Source organism: Physella acuta, unplaced genomic scaffold, assembly GCF_028476545.2.
Source record: "Physella acuta isolate Inbredline_101_S28 unplaced genomic scaffold, ASM2847654v3 ptg000164l, whole genome shotgun sequence".
In the NCBI taxonomy this organism is placed as follows: Eukaryota; Metazoa; Mollusca; class Gastropoda; family Physidae; genus Physella; species Physella acuta.
Window position 1 is genome coordinate 1,058,316 of NW_026731683.1, and position 22,357 is coordinate 1,080,672.

The window sequence follows — 22,357 nt, forward strand, 5'->3', positions numbered from 1 at the left end:
CAACGCAAGGCTTTAGGGCTAAAAGTGGGTGGTGGTAAAATTCTTCATATCCCACACACATTTACCCCTCTCTCCCATTATACAACAAACGCAAGATTTTAGGGCTAAAAGTGGGTGGTGATAAAATTCTTATCCCACACACTTTTACCCCCCTCTCCCATTATACAACCAAGCCAAGGTTTAAGAGCCAAAAGGTGGGTGGTGATGACATAGTTCAGCCAGATGACAACACAAAGGCCGATGGTTTAAAGCTTATACAGTACCGTGCATGGAGTAACACTGTGGTGGCAGACCTTTATTATATTTACAATAGGAGAATTGAAAAATTTACATTGATCTATTGAGCTATGTACTTCATGTAAGACCAAGCCTCTTCTACTTTTCAAACTAAAAACTACCTGTATAACAAACCCAGGGTCAAGAAACAGGTTGGGATTACCCGTGGTTTCATGCTGTGTTTAACTCATTTTTAATTATGGATCATTCAAGTTTATTTTTAATCTTTGCTAAATTATCATTCACCTAGAAAGAAAAACTTGTTGGAAATTTAAATTTATTGTACAACTGTACATTTTTATTGTTAGGAATTCAGCTCTATTTTTAAAAAATGAATAATTTTTCATTTCTTTTTCAAAAGAAAACTCCTATTTTACATTTTTTTAAACTTTAAAAAAAAAATTCTATGTACTATTTTAAACTTTTAAAAAGAAAACTCCCATTTTCACTAATGATTGTGTGATAATTGGTGGCTATTAAACTAAAGGCCTTGATGCCAGCACAGAAAAACAATAGACATGCCTGTTCACTAAGCTCAATGGCTGGTGATTCAAGTGAGTTACGATGTGAAACATCAGACAACTGCTCAGTGACTTGAGAGACACGCTTTTTTAGCGTGCTCAGGCTGACCTTTGTGGACGCGCTGGACTTGGCAGAGCTGGGTGTTGTGTTGAACTTGTCCTTGACAAACACGGACTGCGAACGCGAGGCAGTGGTGGAGCGAGGTGTGGCCGTTGTGCTGGGAGGAGGTCTAAAAAAGGGAAAATATTGGATGAAATACACGGCGAATCACATATTTCTATAAATAAAGCTTTGATTACCTGTAATACAAGGATCCAGATTTAAGAGCTAGGAAAAAATTGAGTGTACTAGTTATAAAGAAAAAACACAGAAAGTATTGATAGAACAACAAAAGGTACACATTGTATATACAAAAAGAAAAACATATTTTTATTATTTTAATAAAGAAAGAATTTTTTTTTTTAAATTACAAACAATTTTAAATAATTTAAAATATAAATATTTTTAGTTCTTAGGTGTGGAAAAAAATTAGAAATCTCAAACTTTAAATAAAAAGGAAGAACTACTAGAAATGAAGTTTCAGCATAGGATTTTTTCAGCTATTGAGTTTATGTTTTTTTGTTTTCTGTAACCTAAGGTGAAAACTTAAGGTGAATAACAAGTCTTATGGTAAATAAATGTCTTTGTTCTAAGGCATATAGACTAAGAATGTCAGGACTAGTGATTAAAGGGCAATATATATTTAAACAATATTAAATAGCAAAATAAAGGGAGATAAAAATGGGGAAGTTGGAGATGTGAAATTTAGATGGCTAAAGCACAGAAATAATTCAAGACATTACACAATAGGTTAAGATTTTAAAAGTATTCCGTTTCTCTTACTTTTAATACATCCAATAACTGATTATTTTTTTTAATCCATAAAATTAAATGAAAAAGAATTTTTTTTAGAGTTCAATTCTCATTAAATAAAGAATAGATTAATGAAAGATATGTAAAAAAAAAAAAAAAGAAAGAAAGAAATCAAAACAAATTTAATACAAAAAAAATGTCAAAATTTAACAGTACCAGAAATAGTTTTTCAGTAAATATAAATGTTAAACAGCTCTGGAGTAATATGATAAATAAATATACAAGAATATACAACACAAACATAAAATGAAACTTTGGGTAAAATTGTTTTCATAAATTACTTGGCAAAATGTTATATTGTGTTTTTAAAAAGGGAACTAAAACATTGGTTGTTAAAATTCATAATATGTTAAATGTCAATGGTAGAGGCATGTTCAACTTGCTATAATAATAATTTTTAAATGTGCCTTACAATATCTTACAAAACAACATTAAAAAAACATTTAGAAAGGAGGGATGGCTGTTTTGAGAAGAGAACAAATTCATAAAATAATGAAGAAATGTAATAGTCAGTTCATAGAACTGTTTAGATGATATAATAATAGACTTGTAGTGATAGTAGAGTTATTCTTTCTTCCCTTTTATTATTTGTTCAGTTTTTAATAAAGCACCATCCATTTGTAAACGCAGTATCAGAAGAGTTCCTACAAATGGAGCTGGAGAAAGAGATGGAGCCTGACAAGTGTGTAATAAAAACATGGTTCAAGATTTGCCAGAATATGAAAGCTGTATTTACCAAATAGCTTATATCAAATGATTGCAAGTCTTAAATAAATACATCAGTAGCTATTGGCAACAAGGGCAGTAGGACTTCAGGACATGTATGCCTGAATATGCAAAGACATAATTTTTTCTCATACCGAATTTTCATGAAAAATGTCTTTCCACGACATGTGCTTAGTTTTATAAGAAAACTAAAGCAGTCTACACCACTAATGACAACCTTATGAGATCGAGACAACAATGACAACCCTAGGACACACAGACAACATGTAAACTACATGGACTTGAGTAGATAAACAACACTGCCCAATGGCATTAGAAAAAGCCCAGTCCAAAAAGCAATTAAAGAATTACCTCATTGTTTTATATTTTATCCGGCTGCAGATTAGCATCAATCAAATTCATTATCTGAACCTTAATTAATTAATAATCATGAACTTGGTGTGATTAGTTAAAAACCTGGTGAGTGAGTTGTCAGGGCTATTTCTAACATGGATATTTTCAATCAACAGGGACAAACATTCTCATTTCCTTAATTAATGATAACTCCAAGTGATAACAAGAAAGGATTTACCTGTTAACCCTACCACACTTGGGGCCCTAAACCTAACTGTCCCCCACACCTGGGCCCTGGACCTGTCCCCCATACCTGGGCCCTGAACCTAACTGTTCCCTATACCTGCGCTGCTATTATTTATTTATTTTAATAAATTAAAAGAAAAAAAAATGAAATTTACCCAGGATTGATTGATTTTGTTTCTGTTTGTTTTTACCCACTAGCCAAAGTAATGAACATTAAGTACAACTGTGTAGCCAGAGATTATTAAATTACAGAAAATTAAGTACAGCAGTCTGGTAAAGTTAAGATTTAAAAATTGATAATTAAAATTGCAAACAGTTTTGAATAGAAGTCACATGACAAACATAGGAAACTTTAGGTGAAGGAAAAAGCTTTATCTTGTTACTGCCCTCTACAATGTTTAACTTTAAAAAGACTTTTCTCATTTTTCCATTGTTTCTTTTGTGTTGGTCATGATAAGAGCCACAGAGCCACAATTAATGTGTTCTACATTTTAGTAATAAAATAGTAAAAAAAAACTGTTTTGCTTACATTTTTAATTTGGCAAATAGTTATTTTAAAAAAAAATTTTATAGTGATTTATTTCTATAATACAAAGATAGTTACAAAAAGTTGAAATATTAAACTTCACTGTTACAGAAACCTTTTATATAATGAAAAGTAAAGCGTAACTAGAAATCATGATTGAGAACTCACTCGTTGGAGATGTTGAGACTGTTGAGAGACAAATCACTCATCCGATTGGAGGACGAACTAGGGAGAGATTGGTTCCTCCGCAGTGTGCCATTCAGGAATCCTTTATCTGCCACCTGTACAAAGGAAAGGGTTTTTTTTTGTGAAACTTTCAAACATTTCTGAGAAGATTCTACTTTAAAATTATCTTAACTTCAATGAATAATACAAAGTAAAGAATAAATAAATGAAACAAAAATGTATGAAAGTTAAACATTGTGGCAACAATAAAACACTAGAAATTTTGTTCATGTTTGCAGCTAATAAAAACAGATTTTTTTTTTTAAATTAATTTTAATATTTTTATGATTATTGATTGTCTTGCCACTAAAAACATAGTTATACATTATCCAAAAGTACAAACATTTCTAAGCTTGATCAACAAGCACTTATTTAACAAACCAAATAATTCATTTTAAATCAACTGTGCCAATTTGAACAAAACTGAAAACATTCATACTGGAAGATGAAAAACTTAAAGTTTACAAGATTTTTTAAAAATTTATACAATTATTATTGTCACCATATGTTAGTGCTGACGCACAATGGTGGCTTTTCATACATTTGAAGTTAAAAAAAATTGGTAAGTATATTACAATATAAATGTCCTACCTTGATGCCATATTCTTTCTCTATCATATTGCACATTTGTGAGAAGCGATGCTCCATATGGGTGTGGAAGGGCTGCAATGATTCTGGGGCTTTATTTTTATGAACTATCAGACCGTCGCGCAAGATGGTGATCTGAAAATAAGGAACAGCTTTCATCTGCGATTTAGTGAAATTGTTGTCTAAAACTTACACTCAAATTTTTAGGTGACTTATTACGTTCTATAAAATGAAAAATTTTATAGCTTTCTAAATCTTGAAATTTGTAACAATTTTTTTTTTAATCGGGAAAAAGTATCAAATATTATTTTATAATTAAACTAGATAAGTAATTTTAAGCATTATTATAAGCAAGGTCTTTTAAAATGTGGACACGGTTGAACTTACTTGTTCTATTGTGACTTCTTTTAATCTTTCTTGAAACAAACTGTCATAATCCATGCTGATATAGAAATCCTGAAAGATATTAAAAAAATATGTTTATTATTTACAAGGACAAGCTATTCCTTAACCCTAACAATATTTAGTACTATGGGTCAATACCAACAGAAAATGTGTAGTTGTGTAAGAAATTCCTACCTTGTAGTTAAAATGCCCAAATAATTCCTACCTTGTAGTTAACAATGCCCCAATAATTCCTACCTTGTAGTTAGCAATGCCCCAATAATTCCTACCTTGTAGTTAGCAATGCCCCAACAAAACAAATTCCTACCTTGTAGTTAGCAATGCCCCAACAAAACAAATTCCTACCTTGTAGTTAGCAATGCCCCAATAATTCCTACCTTGTAGTTAGCAATGCCCCAACAAAACAAATTCCTAACTTGTAGTTAGCAATGCCCCAACAAAACAAATTCCTAACTTGTAGTTAGCAATGCCCCAACAAAACAAATTCCTACCTTGTAGTTGGCAATGCCCCAATAATTTTGACCTTGTAGTTAGCAATGCCCCAACAAAACAAATTCCTACCTTGTAGTTGGAAATGCCCCAATCATTCCTACCTTGTAGTTAGCAATGCCCCAACAAAACAAATTCCTACCTTGTAGTTAGCAATGCCCAACAAAACAAATTCCTACCTTGTAGTTGGCAATGCCCCATCAAAACAAATTCCTACCTTGCAGTTATCAATGCCCAATAATTCCTACCTTGTAGTTGGCAATGCCCCAACAAAACAAATTCCTACCTTATAGTTGGCAATGCCCCAACAATACAAATTCCTACCTTGTAGTTGGCAATGCCCCCACTAACAGCTGGGTCAACAACGCCATTGAGCTGCATGCCCAGTGTGTCGACTCTAAGACTGGAATCATTTTTGTGCTGCTCTATCAGTTCCGTCAACTTCTTGTTTTTCTCTTCCATTGTTTCAATGGCATTCTCTATAGGACTCACATCCATCTGTTGGGGGAAAAAAATCTATGAGTGCAATTTTCATATACACTAAAAGAATATAAATGCTCTTGTGTTAGATTAAGTCAAGAATTTCCTTCACTAAAATTAATATATGACTGTTGAAGCAGTACTTACAACTTCTATTTCTGTGACTGGATACCAGCCAACAATTCCAGGGAGAGAATATGAAGTTTTTAGAGTTGTCCTCTCCAGCCACATGTTCTACAGATAAATTAATGAAAATCTTATTCGGAGAACTATTTACATTTTTTTTAACATGTGTAACTATGTAAAAGTATTAAGACACTTTTTTTTCCTAATGTAAAACTAATTATTAACTACTGCATTAAATTTATTATTATATAAAATGCAGAGATATATATGCATTTAAGTGATATAAAATAGTATTTAAGAAAATGGACAACTGCATAGGCTTTCTTGCCAATCATTTTTAACACGAACAAAAATATTTCTAAATAAAACAGAATGTGCAGAAGGTTATGAGCAAACAATGTGTACCATGACATGACTAAAATGTTAAAGTTAGCATCAAAGGTACCATGTCATGGCTAAAATGTAAAAGTTAGGATCAAACAACGCATACCGTGACATCACTTGAACCCTCGTCTTTCCTCCTGGAGTAGGTAAAATGCTGCACCTCATTGACCCTGTAATACTTGAGGATTTGTTCACTAATTTCTCTCCCTTGAAAACATTCCTTTAAATTCATGACTGGGGTGACTGCATTAATTTGTAGGTCTACAGTCAGGTTAGGGAAGTCAAGTAATGCGGGAACTTATTTTAATATTGATAAATACACACGAATCAGAAGATATCTTGTAGTTTATTGAAAAACAAGTTAAATTAAAAATGAAGATGCAAAGATTTCAATATTGATTAACCAATTTAATTTTATAAAAAAAGAAATGCATAACAACATCACAAACTGTGCTTTAAAATATATATTGAAAAATATTGTAGTTACGCATATAATTAAATAAAGGATACATTGTTTAGCAGAAGTCATGATCTGTTCATCTGGAGTGTCCAATGTTTTCATCAGCTAAATGTTAAGAATAAATGCTTATTAAAGAGCGAGTAACGAAGCAGCTAAATGTAAAGATAAAGAAAGGAAAAAATTAGTTTTTTTTATTAAACAAAAGTCATAAAATTGAGTCTGACTAGGGAAAGTCACATTACCTCGGCATTAGGAAACAAGGTCTGCATTCTAGCATTGAAATCAGCAAGTCTTTCATATTCTTTGCCTCGATAGATAAACATTTTATTCTGAAATAGTTCAATAAAATCATTTTAATATGAGTAAGATCTATGTCAGATTTTGTCCTAAAATTGTTGCAGTTTTATTCTAGCTGTAATCAAATAACAAAACAATGCTTGGCTATGTTGGATATGACAGAGGTAAATATTACCTGAAGAAAGATAGGAAATCCCAGACCAAAATATCCAACACGAAAATATTCTGGTTCTGGCCGCATCTGTTTCATGATGCAGCTAAACAGTTTGGATTGTCTCTCCTGAAGAAACAACCAACACATGTCAATAAAACACAAAATGATGGATACAGTCTTTTCTAAACTAAAAAAGGTACAAAAAGCACTGGAATAACAGAAGCAAAGGTTTGTATTGTTTAATCAATGCAGACTGTGATCTTGTGGTCCAGTTTTAAAACCATTTTTTTTTTTAGTTATGTTGGTATACAAATGTTTCTGTACACAAAAAAAGCTGTTTCAACTTTAAAGCATCTGGTTAATAACACCAGTTAACACGAGTTGAAAGCTTAGCAATATAAACAGAAAATGATATTTCAACACTTGGCATTCTCCATGGGTTGGGATGTTACTTGACACCCCTCCCTGTATTAGATCCTGTATCTTTAAGGTAGGGAGTGGGGTGCAGGACAGAATGATGTTATGTGAATCAACAAACAAGTTACTTATAAAATCAGGAAAGAAAAACAAATGAAAAGAATACTGAAAAACATCACTACTTAGACAAAGAAACAAAAGAAAATAGTACTGACCAAAATATTTTTCAGACTGTTGTAATCAAACAGCTCAAACCTATAGAGGGTGCACAACTCATCACACAGTTCAATCCCCTTCTCCCACATCTAGCATGGGAAGAAAATTCAGATTTTAAGTTAACTTTAAGCACACTTGTAAGACTTATCAGGTTTTTTTTTATTAATGATTTCTGGTACAATAGCCCTAACTTTTAAACAAGAATTACCTTCCCCTGATCAAAGTAGGAAATGATGTCATAGTAAAGTTTTTCTTTCAATTCCCTGTTAGTTTTTGCATCAGGATATTTGCTGTTATTTTGTAGCATTGGCACCAAAGGCTCATCAGACCACTAAAAGTGTAAACACAATTTTTTATTCAAAAGAAATAACACCATGTAAAAACATGAAGAAGTTGTTCCAAAAAGTTTATTAAAAATACCAGTTAATTAGATGTGATTAAAGATAATTATAACAAGGCAACTTAGCTGTTAATTTTATGAAAGACCTACTTTGTTTGCTTATTACACTAATACAATAATAAAGGGGGAATGTATTTTTGTAATAGTGTTTGTCAACTGTAATTATGGTCCACTATTTACCTGTAGTGGCTTTTTGTATACAGTATAAAGGTATGTGTAGTTTGTGTAAAGTTGACAACTATAATTATGGTCCACTATTTACCTGCAGTAGCTTTGTATACAGTATAAGTGTATGTGCAGCCTCAGTAAAGTTATCACAGCCTAAATGAAGGTCACAGAGTTTGTGTAGATAGCGGATGTACATTTCTTGACGATTGATTTCATGGTAGAAATCCTGAAGAAAACAACATAATTAATCAATGCCTATTTAGGGGAGGTAAATGTTGAGAGGGAAGTGATTATTTTAAGGGAAGTGATTATTTTAAGGGAAGTGATTATTTATTCAAGAGAACAACACTGTGTAGTATATGAGCCAAGGTAGACAACCCACCAACAAATTGACTATACAACTCATTCTGTGCTCCTTGATCTCATCTTGTATGATGGTGCGGTACACCAGCAGCTTCTCCAGCAGGTTATGGATCACATCAACAAACTGGAGGCCAGACTCACGCATGACGTCATCGCCCTCACACAGGTGGCTTATGCTGAAACAGTTGGTTAGAAATCTGATCCAGGTATAAGAAAAATGTCACATCTTGCTAGTCTAGACAACACAACATCGTTTGCAAAACAATAAAATTTTACAACATTGCTTTCTAGAGAATTGTTATATTACATCAATACAAAATTCTTTACTAAACAATCAAACATTACAAATTTGTTTTGAGACAATCCCAATACAACACCACTTATTCTATTATAATATTACATCAGCCTAATTTAGCACTACAACATTCATTAAACACTCAAAGATTACAATTTTTCGTCTAGACAATCGCAAAATAACATTACTTCATCTAGTCAATACTACATTCTTTACTAGACAATCAAATATTTTAACATTTTTTCTAGACAACTTAAATATCAAAGATTTAAGACAATTCAAAATTCTATTTGGAGAAAATAAAAACCACAATCTTCTAATTAAGATAGTACAGTTAATATAACATGGAACTGGAGACAATGCAATCAGTGCAAGACAGGTGTTTGAACATTCTACTAGAAAGAATACAGACATGTGGTAAGAAAGTTTACTGTGCCAATACTAAAGCAGTCTACCACTTCACACAAAGTAAATAAAGCAAGACTTACGTCTCAGTGAACAGTGTCATGTACTGCTCATCTCCCCTTCCCCCTTCGATCAGAGTATCAAGTTTGGTGATCATCTCATTTTCAAACTGACAACATAAACATTTGGTTTTAACAACTGACGGCACACATTGCTTTTTTTTAAACTACCAAAAATATTTTTTTAACTAAGAAAAGGATTTAGATAAAAATAAAATTCTAAAATATTGTAGTCAGTAAGTTAAAACATGGAAAATTGTCTATGAAGTCATTAAATTCCATTTACTTCATGAAAATTGCCTACATAATAATAAAATTTCACTCACCTCATGAAAATTGCTTTGCATGTTTTTTGAATTGGGAATTGGTTGAACAAATTCATGATGCATCATATCATAAAAGATTGGAATTGTTGCTTTTCTCAACTCTGTGAACAAAAATCATTTAAGATCATGTATCTACACCTAATCAAATTGGTTTGATTAAAAAAAACTCAATTAAAACTAATTAGGTTCATTGGAGATTCTTACCTTGCTCTGGGATGAGGGTCATCTCAAGAATGGGGCCAACCAATTGAGGTATAAACTTGATTTTATTTGGTCCTGGAAGTATGTTAAATATCAATTATCCTAACTCAAAATATTTTGGTAACACTAGCAATTTAAAGTATTTATTTTTTTGTTCCAAAATGTATTAGTAAATTAAATTATAAAGATTATGAAAAGGTAATTACCCAATTTGAACCACATGGCTCTTATTTCAAATCCAGTTTCTCTTCTCATATCTTTGTATCTAAAAAAAAATTCCATTGGATTAGCTTACAAAAATAAGAAGCATCATACATACCAGTATGCATACATGAGAACAGCTAAGCTGACAAGAAGTAAATATGAATGAGTTGCAACCACCGCATCCTACAATTGCTACCAATATGAATGAGTAGCAACCAAAAAGACTTACCTGGTGATGATTTTATTTCTTTTGGACATAGAAAAATTTTCCAACTGTAGGCTGTCTTGTGTGAGGAATGCAATGGCACAATGGAAAAAGTTATTCCACAGCTGAGGAATTAAGTTTTCATAATTTCTCAGTTAACATCAGAAATATTTTCGTTATCTATATATTGATTGATTTGAAATGATGGGCAAACTAAATAACAGCCCAAAAATTTCCAGAAAAAAAAAAAATTTGCGTTTAGAAATTAAGATTATAACATCAGCGTCTTATTTACCTGCTGTTCAAAAGGTGCAGAAAAAAATTCATGAATAGTGGCAGCAAAAAACCTCAAGGCTCTCAGGATAACACTGAAATATGTCGCAACAAAATACATTGTAAACAGCACTTATAAAAAGAACTTTTTAAAACTTGAATACATCAAGAAGTGTATAGAACAGAATAAGCGACAAGTTTCATCTACTTTCACACCAAAGATTAAAGTAAATAAAAAGTGTGGCCAACAGTTTTGGACCTAGAATGAAAGTAAAAAGTGTGTGTCTACCAGTTTTGGACCTAGAATGTAAGTAAAGTGTGTCTACCAGATTTGGACCAAGAATGTAAGTAAAGTGTGTCTACCAGATTTGGACCAAGAATGTAAGTAAAGTGTGTCTACCAGATTTGGACCAAGAATGTAAGTAAAGTGTGTGCCTACCAGTTTTGGACCATGATCATCTCCAGCCAGTCTGTAGGGTAGACATTCCTGTGCACCAGGTCTTGGAAGACGCAGAGAATCTCCATGAGGAAGTCCATCAGGTCGAAGTGTGTAGGGAAACTTTTGATGTAAGTTTTGTAGTGATTGTCTGACATCTGCCGCAGCAGGCTGATCATCACGCACACACAGTTGCCCTTAAGGTCAGAGTTCACAGTGTCAAGGTATTTATCTATATAACTTAATACAGCATCTCTAATTCATCACTCACATTACAATACACATTTCTAATTCATCACTCACATTACAATACACATTTCTAATTCATCACTCACATTACAATACACATTTCTAATTCATCACTCACATTACAATACACATTTCTAATTCATCACTCACATTACAATACACATTTCTAATTCATCACTCACATTACAATACACATTTCTAATTCATCACTCACATTACAATACACATTTCTAATTCATCACTCACATTACAATACACATTTCTAATTCTTCACTCTTGTTACTGATAATGGAGAAAATATTTCTGAAATATTCACCACATTTTAATTTCTTCTTACATTGCATCTAGCAATAAAAAATATAATTCATCCTGATGTTAGAAAAACCACAAGCATTATGTCTGAGAATCACACGATACAAGATTCACTTTGTTATTGTTCTAATACTTGTTACTCTACAGTTTATTGAAGGCATTTTTCAAAGCACACAATCCCCAAATACATTTGTGTTATGCAGGATGTTTTAAAAAATGATGCATGAAACCATACAAATGCCTGCACCCAATGAGAATAAAAAGGCACACAACTCCAAGATAAAATACTGAGCTAAGACCCACACATCACCAACAAAAAGCATGCAGAACTGAGATTTACAGGAGAACTATGTAACATCTAATGGCATGGGGAATTAAGACACGTAAATCATGCAAATCTCAATCACGTTAATTTTTTTAAAACGGAGAATATTTCCACACATCAAAAATAACAGGGCAAGGAGAAGATAACTCATGCAAATAATGACTATGTCTGCCATTAAAAATGACAATTTTAACTTGCTTTTCTTAAAATCTTTAACAGTGTAGGAGCATGTAGTCAGTGTAATAGTGAGAATTATTTTTTTTAAATTTATTCCTAAAGTGTTTACTATGGGTTGAAAATTGTCTGAATATCCATACTTACATTTAATGTTTCAAATGAAACAGAAACACTTGGTGGGGGTTCATGGCCAAAGAATTGCTGCAAGACCAAGGCACAATATAGCACCAATGCCACATATGTTACAAACAATGTTGCATGCAGCTTTTACATGTATCACTTTTGGTTTGAACTAGGCTTATTTGTTTCATGTTCACCCATCCTAACTTAAATATCAGATACTTGTTTTTTTAACAAAGACTTTCTACATATTATTTTAAGTTGTGGTATAGTACTTGTATTGTATGGTTCATTATCTTATATGAATTATCTACATACACAAAAATTGTGATTAAAAAGGGGTCTAATTAAGGGGATATGCGCGGAAAAAAATCACAAAATTTCTTGTTTTTCATCATGATGGGTTTCTTGCGCTTTTGGATACTTTGTCCATTTTTGTATAAAGAAAATAATAACTTTAAAGAGAAAAAAATATTTTAAGTGTTTGAATTACGATTTTTATGACCCTATTAATTAAAAAATAATAATTTTTTCCCAATCTTACAAGCTCTCTATGAAAAGTTTTATATCCATCATTATATTGTATTCGATATCATTGGAAAGCTGGATTTCTCATGTATCTAATAAACTTAATTTTCTACATCTCGAAAACACACAAAGCTTACAATCGGCTTTGCAGTTTACACAGATATGGTACTTTCCTGACCTAGTTTTCGTTACTTTTGGCTGTTTTTCTCAGTTCGCAGGTTTTTAACACTAAAAAGCCTACTACTTTTTTATTTATCAAACAATCGCCACCATATTTTCAGTAAATGTTCTTGATGCAAAAATACAACTTTTGTCACGAGGGCATTGTGATTGCTGTCATAGAAAAAAAGATTTTGGTAATTAATATGCACATTTTGAAACTTTTGAATACTAAAAAGGGTACGATTTTTTAGACCTTGTAAAATTCTCACTAGTAATTATTTTAAAAAGTTGTCGTGACAAAAGTTTTAATATATACTGAAATATAAGCAGTTTAAATTTGATTGCTATAGGTGCATAAATAAAAAAGCCTTAGTATTTTTAAAAGTACCAAAAAATTCAAAATGGCGGAGGTTTTTTGGGTTTCCATGACAACCAAAATTGTTTTCGACCCTATTTTTTGCTATGTAATACTTACTTTTATATGCCAAATATGATAAAAGTGTTCAAAAGGCTTTAGATCTTAAACTGTAAAAAATAGAAAAAAACATAGCATATCCCCTTAAGTGTAGAAACAGATAACCGGTAAAGGCATAGGAAATATATTTTTTAACTTTTAAAGAGTTAAAGATACTTTGTTTTAACAAAAATTATTATATTTAACACATCAAAGGGTGTTTGTAGTATTAAATATGGTGATGGATTTTCAAATGACTAGCTTTTAGTGTTATGAAAAGAAATAAAGAAATGTCTAATTTAACCTGCTAATAAAAAATATTTTGTTGATAAAATATTACATTGGTTATTTTCTAGAAATGTTTCTAAATTATTAATTGATATTGTCTAGACATTAGTATATGTAACTTAAGTTCTGTGGATGGGTGAACTTAGAAATTAAGCTTGGATTTCCAAAAGCAAAATTTAGTACTATTTGATTTACATTTTCAAATTGCAACTAATCTAATAGTTATGGTACAACTAACATTATTATGGGGATTCATTATGTAATCAGCAGAAACCGTTTATGTAAATTGCTCCTTACAATCGAATAAACTACTGGGTGTGCAGAAGCAAAATACATCTAAAGCAATAATCTTAACAATTAGAATCATCAAGTAACTGAAAATGTATAAGACATGTTTTATTGCATTTTATGGGCTTTAATTTAAGGAGAATAATTGCCTTTAAATGGTATTTTTTTAAAAAGAATGGTAGTATTTAAAAGAAGTAGATTTAAAAATAATAATTTAAAAAATTAAAAGTTCAATAGTCAGTTAAATATATTAACAAGTCTCTATTCTTCTAAAATGTAAATTTTGAGACAACAAATGATTTACAACAAAAAAAAATGAATAAGAGGTTAATTTAAAAGTTAAACAAGAAATCATGCAAAATCAAAGCTATTAGAGAAAACATCCATTTAACATCATGATCTGATCTATCAATGTGCTCTAAAGCTCTGCAGTGAATATCTATAAGTATTGTGAACAACTTGTAATCGAGTGTGGAAAGCTATATTTAAAGCAGCAAATGTAAAAACTGAGAACAAAATATCAAAGATTTTTTTTCTAAGCTGTTGACTTGAACTTAATTATGTTTTCTAACTTGTAAAAAAAAAAAAAAATTCATTTAAAATAAAGACTGCACAAGCTTGAGAAATATAAAAACATTTTTTAAATATCATGTTTTTAATTTTTTAGTTATTTTAGTGGGTGGACTATAAAGCAATTAAGAAGAAAGAAGACTTGATCCTATTAAGGAACTTTTACTTAAAAATGAATTTTTCTGTAATTAATGTTCACAAGAGAGTGACTTTCTCCTGTTAAATTTACATGTGAGTGACTTTCTCCTGTCAATTAATTTTACATGGGAGTGGACTTTCTCCTGTTGATTAGTTTTAAATGGGAGTGGACTTTCTCCATTTATATAAGCAGCACAGGGGTAATGCGCACATAGAATGACCACAAATGTTTCCTTAAACAGTTATTTTAAGAGCTATGACCCAAATAAAATGTAGCTTACAGCAACACCTGCATGCTCAAAATTCAACAGCATTACATTACAAAAAATATATCAAGATGCCTTGAACTCTTGCATGCAGTCTTCAAATTGTTTTGCGGAAATTGAAGTCAACATTAGATTTTTGAAGATAGGTGTTAAAAAAAACATTCGGAAACACATGCTTCATTGTTACACAAGAACCCATGAAATGAGGTAAAACATTCAACAAACAAGTCAACTGTGGAAAGCCAAGAAGTTCAGCTGGAAGCATTGACAACACAACTTGACATTCAGTTTTGATAAATTCACAGATTAAGAATTGTTTCTTTAAAACACTATTACAACTTTTAAATTTCAGTTTTATTTCTGTTTGAAGTCCTCAAAACTTTTAGTTTTGAAAGCTTTTGGGTATAAATTATGCCAAGATAAAAATATTTTGACTAAGAAAATTATCAGGTCCCTAATCTTACAGCTAACTGCTTGCATTATAAATAGTAAATATTGTTACAGTTTATTAGATAGATTATACATGGGTGAAACCAATAACTACCATGAAACAAAAAGTGAATATTGAGAGTTATTTCCCCTAAGAAAGCAACTCTGACAATGCAACAAAAGTTGAAATAATGCATGTAAATTTAAATGTATAATGCCAGTGCTGCATGGCCTTTGTTTTACCTCCAATCTACGGCTTTTGGTTTTGATGGTTTGCTGTCAATGGTAAATCAGGACATTGGTCAGAAAAAATGGTATACCTCAAACCGAATTTTGAAAAAACGTTAAAAATTGTTTGGCTAGAAAATAGCATAGTTGAGACCTGATATATTACAAACATATCTGATAATTTCTTCACACATAAATCACCATCAAACTCTGCTTACAAATTATATGACAAAATGGTTTTAACATTTTTTTCACATAAAATATAGATGTAAAAATTTTAAAAATACTATTAAGGTCTACAATAAGAGTTGACTACAAAGAGAATAACCTTACACAAGAAAAAAAAACTATTTAAAGGTGGGAGTATTAAAAATGAAATTTAAAAAAAAAGCAAGGAAATAATACAGTCATTGGCTGCAATATTTTCTCTGTTAAAAATAATAATTTAAAAAGTTTTTTTCTAGCAACAAGAAATTAAAAAAAACAATCCACTCACTGTTTGTTTGGAAGATTGATCCATTCCTATAACAGACTGTATAACAGTGCGGAGAATCTTGTCAATGAGTATTGTGGTGTCCTGATCTCTTGAAGCCTGTACAAAATTTCACCCAAAAGACAATTTACACAAATTGTAAGAAACTCATGCTTTACACTACACAAAACAACTAGTAGTCAACTATGTAATGAATTTTGACCTCATAGGTCCAAAGTCTGTCCATGATGTGGCTGAGTATAGATATGCATTCTTCCATCTCCTCATTGTGTTCCATCAGGAAATGGGTGTGTTGCAAAAATGGGGGCAGCAGCACCTGTCTGCAGGCTAGGATGATAGAAACATTGCACTATAACAGTTCATATAAACAGATTTTTGGAAATAATTGATACAACAATAAATATAGAAGACAAACTTTTTAAAAATTGAAAAGAATAAAGTTTTCAAGTAATTGTGGTAGTTAAACAATTTGATAAGGTTTTTATATAATAAAAGTAATGCTGCAGTAGAGTGAATTACAAAGTTTTTTTAAATATAAATTTTTTTTTTCCAAACCAGGTAATTTATAGAGGCAAATTAATTAAGTTTTGTTAACTTTTAATTCTCCAACTTTTGTCAGGTACCAAACGGAGCTGGGTGAGCTCAATGACACACATGCAGAAATAAACCTGTGATTCTCATGACAGCAATCAAGCACTTGACCTTTTAACCTAGGGGGTCAAGTCTATTTCACTAGTCCCAGCTCCTGGTCCTAAACTAATCATTAGCCTCAGATCCAAACAGTTCTCAAGGTAGGCAGCCAGCCATTGATCTTGCCTCATGATTCTTATCTATACTGTGATCACTTCAACAGATTAACTCTATTCATGTGCCCTACAAACTATAAGTTTATTGCTAATGAAAGGTTTTATTGTTTATGAAGTTAGGGCTAAGGAACCTACCAGGTAAGTTGAACAGATCTGTTTGTATGATCTGATCAATGCATTTCATCTTTTGTTTTGTCAGCCTTTCAGGGGGTACATTGTCAATAAACTGGACTAGAAGAAGGCTAAACAGAATGAAGGTTTACATTATAACAAAATATAACCACAATTTAATATCCATAGAAATTTGGTACTATCGTTTAAATACAGTTATAAAAATAAACATTAGTTGCTATTCTATGACCAGTAAGTATTTTCGTTATGATAAAACAAATTTAGAAATGTACTTGCAAATATTTAAAATTATAATAATTAATATAGTTAATATATTAAAAATCAAAGTTTTCAATGTTTGAGTACCATAACCAAGGTTGTTCTACTTCTTGACATACCTAAGTTCAATTGGGTCAAAGATGGTCATGACATCCCCAATAATAGAGCTGATGTATTTTAAAGCTGCTCCCTAAATAACATTGAATAAAAACAAATTTAAACATTTTCTCAAAAATTATTTTACAATTTCTTTATAACAAAAAAATATTTCATGGAAAGTAACAAAAAACAATGTAAATTAATCTAGTTACCTCTAAGTGACCAAAAAGTAACCTGTAAACAAAGAGTTACCTAAAAAAAGATTCACAGAGAGTGACCAGTAAATCACTCAACAATACCTGAACTAAGAGGGTGTTGTCTGACTTGTACACCATCATATTGTTGATTGCTGTAATAAGCTGCTTCAAGGAGATTTCAAACTGCTGCTTACCTCGACCTTCATTGAGCCTGTGTTTATAAACAAGTAATTCATAGAGGTTAGATTAATCATTTTGTTTGACTGAAGATCTAAAAATATCTATTTTAAAGTGTTAACAACTTTTTTTGGAAAGTTATCAGAAGATTTATGAATTTAAAAAAGATATATTAAATAACTTACATAGAAAACAAATGTCTGGACTTGATTATAAACTTGAAGATATATTCTAAAGATTTGATAGCAGGCAACAAAGAGTTTTCACTAGAACTTTTTTCATTGGCCTTGTCCACATAATCTTTTAAGATCACCATCAGTTTACTAGAAAGTGAATAAATGACGACAGTTTTTAAAAATTATTAAAAATGCAGTTAGGACTGCAACCCTCCCTTACCCAAGAACATTGTTTATTACATACTTGTATGCCATAGCAAAGCTGAAAGCTGAATCAATATAAGCATCCAGTACAGGGCGGAACTGGTGATATTTCCTGTCTGATATTAACACAATGATGTACACCTGGAAAAAAATGAGATAATAAATATTCATTTTAAGCAAAAATGTTCATTGTATTATTAAAATATTATTAAGTAATTGAAATACATTCATTGAGGAAATAGTTCATTTTTTAACTTATTTTAAAATTTTCCTGAAAATAAAACCTGCAGTTGAAAGATGTTAAAGAGTTTAATTTTCTGATACTAATATCAAATGTATTAAAAATATATTTCACCTGCTATGAAACAAATGTAATTCCAAAGAATAAATTTTGAATCTCATCCCATTTTTTGTATATACATTTTTTGTAAAAGACATTTAAATAAAATTGAGTTGGTAAATATTTTTTTCACTTACAACTGGAGATAGTTTTACAAAAAATAAATACAAACAATTACTAGACCTAAATTTATGTTTAGTTATCTTTGATAGTTTCAGGTAGATTTTAAGCCATATTTGTGTGCATATATTTTCTTTATAATCATATTATAATTTGATCAATACAGATTACTTAGTAAACTCAATAGAACAGAACTGACCAGGGCATCAAACACCAGGTTGTCACACAACTCACTGTTTGTGTGCTGCATCAAAATGTTGAAAAGTGAGTCCAGCAAATCTTGTAAAAACTGAAATTTTTTAAAGAATTCTCTCAACAGTTTGAACATGATAGACAGAAATGAAAAAAATAAAAGTTCAAGGATAGGGGAGATCACTCCCAATGTTTGCACTAACAGGTGGATGGTTGTATATTACACAGCTGTAAATGCTCAATTTACTATCAAGAAGCAAAAAATGTCATGCTCAACAAGAGGTGCCAGCCATGTATTCTAGAATAGCATGGCTAATTTCACAATTAAACTGCAAGCAGTAAAAAGAACACAACACAAGCAGTTAAACACAGCACCAAGTATTTCTTATTGATAAACATTGTACATACTTTCACAATTTCTTCTCCCTCTTCATTCATGAGATGTTCCAGGTAGGTTTTCAAAGCTTTAGTATCACTGAGTACTTCATGCCACTTCAACAAACCAAGAAGATCAACTGTAACACAATGAACTCAATATTAGTGAAATCGGAAATACAATAAAAGTAGATCAACTGTAAAACAATGTACTCAATATTAGTGAAATGGTAAATAAAATCATTATAAGTGTATCAACTGTAACACAATGAACTCTATATTAATGAAATGGGAAATACATTTATAAATGTAGATCATATGTAATACAATGAACTCAACATCAATGAAATAGTAAATACAATCATTATAAGTATATCAGCTATAACACAACAATGCAACATTAGTGAAATAGTGAATACAATCATTAAAGGAGACCCCTAAAACATACATTTACCAATGTGCTTACAGTCTGCATTTATTTAAAATAGCAACACTGACATAAGGTGTTATTCCAACCCCAAAGATAGACACATGTACACAATATAGCCTTTTGTTAAGACAGAACTGTTCTAGCCATTGTAATAACACATTGTGTCAATATTGCTGTTTCAGTAAAAAAGCCTGCTTCCAACCCTTCTACACACTAATTTAACTTTTTAAAGTATATTGCTATATTTTATTTTTAAAACTAACTGTTTAAACAATTTAACTATGCAGAATCGGCATAGAAAAATGATGATGAACCTTACCATTATGTGTGAGTTTAGTTGAGCAGACATAAGAATAGACAAAGAAGGAGTCTCTGTGACTGAGAACTAATCCTGCAGATTGCTTGTGATTGGAAGCATAGTTTGAGGCTTCAAGTTCCCTCTTGCTACATGGTAACTTCAAGTAAATCGCTGCATCTTCATGTTTTTTGTTCTCAATCTGTCAACACATTTACAGGAGAATCTTTTTTTAAATATATATTATGTGATTGGTATGAATGTAATTGTTAGTTCCAATACTAGATCTTTAATGTTTTGGTGAGTCATTCTTTTCTTTTTAAATATTGAACAAAACTTGAAATTTCATACAATAAGTAAATAACTTGATGTGAAATATAATAAAATGAGTTGTAAAATAAGTAATATAAATGTAACAAACCTTGTAAACTAGAAGTTCATGTATTTGATCTTCTATGGTTGTTCCATTATCATTTAGGAGGCGCACAAAAGACATTGCAAAGGGTCTCTCTGATCGATCTTTGGCTATTATAAGAGATAATAAGTATAGTTTATCACCATCCGACAGAAGCATTACAGTTGTACTTAAGCTAACCTTACTGTGTCTCTTAAAAGATTATCCTAACCCCACTTTTTCCCATTAATAACATTTAGACACATGCACCTTTTAACTTTCAGCTCAGCCTAAAACTCTACTAAAAATGTTACATCCTGCAGTTGTGCTTTAAAAATTATTCCACTATATTGTGATGAATTTTATTAATCCTAACATAATTTTTCAGTGTATTTTACATAATACCTTCAGTTGAAGATTTATGCCGAAACAGAAATTTTAAATGTAGTCCTTTGAACTCAACCTCTGTTGAAATGGCCACCTATTTTTAAAAAAAATTAACTTATTGAATGTAAGACTGCAAAATACAAAATATATACTTTACTTCTGCAATGTGAAAAAAATTAATAATTCATTTCTATTATAATTAATTTTGCAGCATATAAAATGTCTACCTTACCTTAACAGTTTCAAACCATTTGGGCTTATCTTGATGATAATAAACCATAGATTTGAATTCTGACATTGAGGAATCTATACATCCATAGCTAATCACATTCTAAGAAAGATAAAATTACAACATTAAAATCCTAATAACAGTTACACTAATGAATCTATAAACCTATCTTTATCAACATTTTAAGAAAGATTAAACACCAATTTTCTAAGCAAGATTACATCATACCAGACTAAGTAAAAAAAAAATGGCTACACATAGATCTCTCACCTGCATGACTTCTCCTTTGCCATCACATACAACCATTGAAACCTCAACATTTTTGTCTGTTGACTTGGTGGGTCCCTTTGTAAACTCTCCCTGCTGCACAGTTAAGTATATATCATTGCGAACATCACCTTTAAAATAGAAAACAACACTGAGAAAATAGGCATTAAAATCACAAGTGCAATAAATGTCAAAACTAAATATTTAGTCAATCAATAGAAATTAATCTTCCACATTCATTCAAGTTAAAATCTCATTTAGTATTCACACTGCAAGCTCTTAACATTCTTGGTTTGAATATGATGTTTTTATCATTTAATCTAATTATGAGAAACAAAGTGAGGAATAAAGCATGATACAATAAATAAAGGTAATAAACCTTTCCACTATCTGATTTCAAATTGGTACTAAGTATTATTTAATTAACAATGTAGGGTACAGTTAATATCCTATTAAATATTTTTAATATTGCCATATAAAGCTGGAAATCGGAACTGTACTAAATCTAGCTTTGATTTCTTTGTTCACAGAGCATAGCAATTTGTCTAATGAGCTAAAATTTTAAGGGCCTAATACTTTCTGTACATATTGAAAGTTGCATAATAATTGAGCATATTTTTCTTACATTTAATCCTGCTTTAGACATAGTTTTCAAGAAATAAAAACATAACTAAAACACCCCTTATTCAAAATTCAGTATGTTTGTATGAGTTCAGTAATAAGATGTGAAATGGAAAAGCTTACAGTCATACTAGCAATCAATATAACATTTGAGGGTGTTTGTATAGTTCACTTGTGTTCTCAAAAGTTAAACATGATGCAATGTATAAAACCTGTTTTATTTTAAATAGCGACAAAAAATACTTTTTTTAAAAAAGCAATTCATAAAGATTGCAAATCAATTTTTGATAAAGCAATCAGGCACACACAAAAAACTGTTGTTTTTTTTAAAGCTGGTAAAACAAGTTTATGGCATACATGTTGGTTTTTTCTCTACATTAACATAAAGAAATCACATGTAAAGCTTAATAAAACAGTTATATTTTCAGTGTGAGTACAGTGATGTAAGTCATCAATCTTGGAAAAAGATAAATCTGCAGAACATAGACATTTAAAAAAGAAAAAAAAAATATGC

At 30.9% G+C, this 22,357-nt stretch overlaps 1 protein-coding gene across 7 annotated transcripts in view; it reads right to left on the reverse strand.

Annotated features, from left to right (window-relative positions):
• Positions 1 to 22,357, reverse strand: part of LOC131935936 (dedicator of cytokinesis protein 1) — a 37,442-nt gene that overhangs the window by 5,223 nt on the left and 9,862 nt on the right. For 3 of the 7 annotated variants that reach the window (XM_059292684.1, XM_059292685.1, XM_059292683.1), the window contains 38 exons: positions 21,226 to 21,353; positions 20,959 to 21,057; positions 20,745 to 20,820; positions 20,367 to 20,470; positions 19,970 to 20,147; positions 19,254 to 19,360; positions 18,853 to 18,942; positions 18,234 to 18,334; positions 17,999 to 18,136; positions 17,739 to 17,847; positions 17,460 to 17,530; positions 17,086 to 17,192; positions 16,347 to 16,471; positions 16,148 to 16,243; positions 15,667 to 15,699; positions 12,325 to 12,381; positions 11,121 to 11,314; positions 10,704 to 10,776; positions 10,433 to 10,533; positions 10,206 to 10,264; positions 10,003 to 10,074; positions 9,799 to 9,899; positions 9,497 to 9,582; positions 8,733 to 8,889; positions 8,445 to 8,576; positions 7,991 to 8,113; positions 7,782 to 7,871; positions 7,171 to 7,275; positions 6,941 to 7,027; positions 6,749 to 6,803; positions 6,345 to 6,499; positions 5,876 to 5,962; positions 5,573 to 5,746; positions 4,742 to 4,810; positions 4,358 to 4,489; positions 3,710 to 3,822; positions 2,788 to 2,811; positions 799 to 1,027 (listed from right to left, as the gene is read on the reverse strand). In XM_059292684.1, the coding sequence (XP_059148667.1) occupies positions 799 to 1,027; positions 2,788 to 2,811; positions 3,710 to 3,822; positions 4,358 to 4,489; positions 4,742 to 4,810; positions 5,573 to 5,746; positions 5,876 to 5,962; positions 6,345 to 6,499; positions 6,749 to 6,803; positions 6,941 to 7,027; positions 7,171 to 7,275; positions 7,782 to 7,871; positions 7,991 to 8,113; positions 8,445 to 8,576; positions 8,733 to 8,889; positions 9,497 to 9,582; positions 9,799 to 9,899; positions 10,003 to 10,074; positions 10,206 to 10,264; positions 10,433 to 10,533; positions 10,704 to 10,776; positions 11,121 to 11,314; positions 12,325 to 12,381; positions 15,667 to 15,699; positions 16,148 to 16,243; positions 16,347 to 16,471; positions 17,086 to 17,192; positions 17,460 to 17,530; positions 17,739 to 17,847; positions 17,999 to 18,136; positions 18,234 to 18,334; positions 18,853 to 18,942; positions 19,254 to 19,360; positions 19,970 to 20,147; positions 20,367 to 20,470; positions 20,745 to 20,820; positions 20,959 to 21,057; positions 21,226 to 21,353 (4,037 nt within the window). The remainder of the gene's footprint in view (positions 1 to 798; positions 1,028 to 2,787; positions 2,812 to 3,709; positions 3,823 to 4,357; positions 4,490 to 4,741; positions 4,811 to 5,572; positions 5,747 to 5,875; positions 5,963 to 6,344; positions 6,500 to 6,748; positions 6,804 to 6,940; positions 7,028 to 7,170; positions 7,276 to 7,781; positions 7,872 to 7,990; positions 8,114 to 8,444; positions 8,577 to 8,732; positions 8,890 to 9,496; positions 9,583 to 9,798; positions 9,900 to 10,002; positions 10,075 to 10,205; positions 10,265 to 10,432; positions 10,534 to 10,703; positions 10,777 to 11,120; positions 11,315 to 12,324; positions 12,382 to 15,666; positions 15,700 to 16,147; positions 16,244 to 16,346; positions 16,472 to 17,085; positions 17,193 to 17,459; positions 17,531 to 17,738; positions 17,848 to 17,998; positions 18,137 to 18,233; positions 18,335 to 18,852; positions 18,943 to 19,253; positions 19,361 to 19,969; positions 20,148 to 20,366; positions 20,471 to 20,744; positions 20,821 to 20,958; positions 21,058 to 21,225; positions 21,354 to 22,357) is intronic. The other 4 variants (XM_059292690.1, XM_059292687.1, XM_059292686.1 and 1 more) reach the window with 4 other exon arrangements.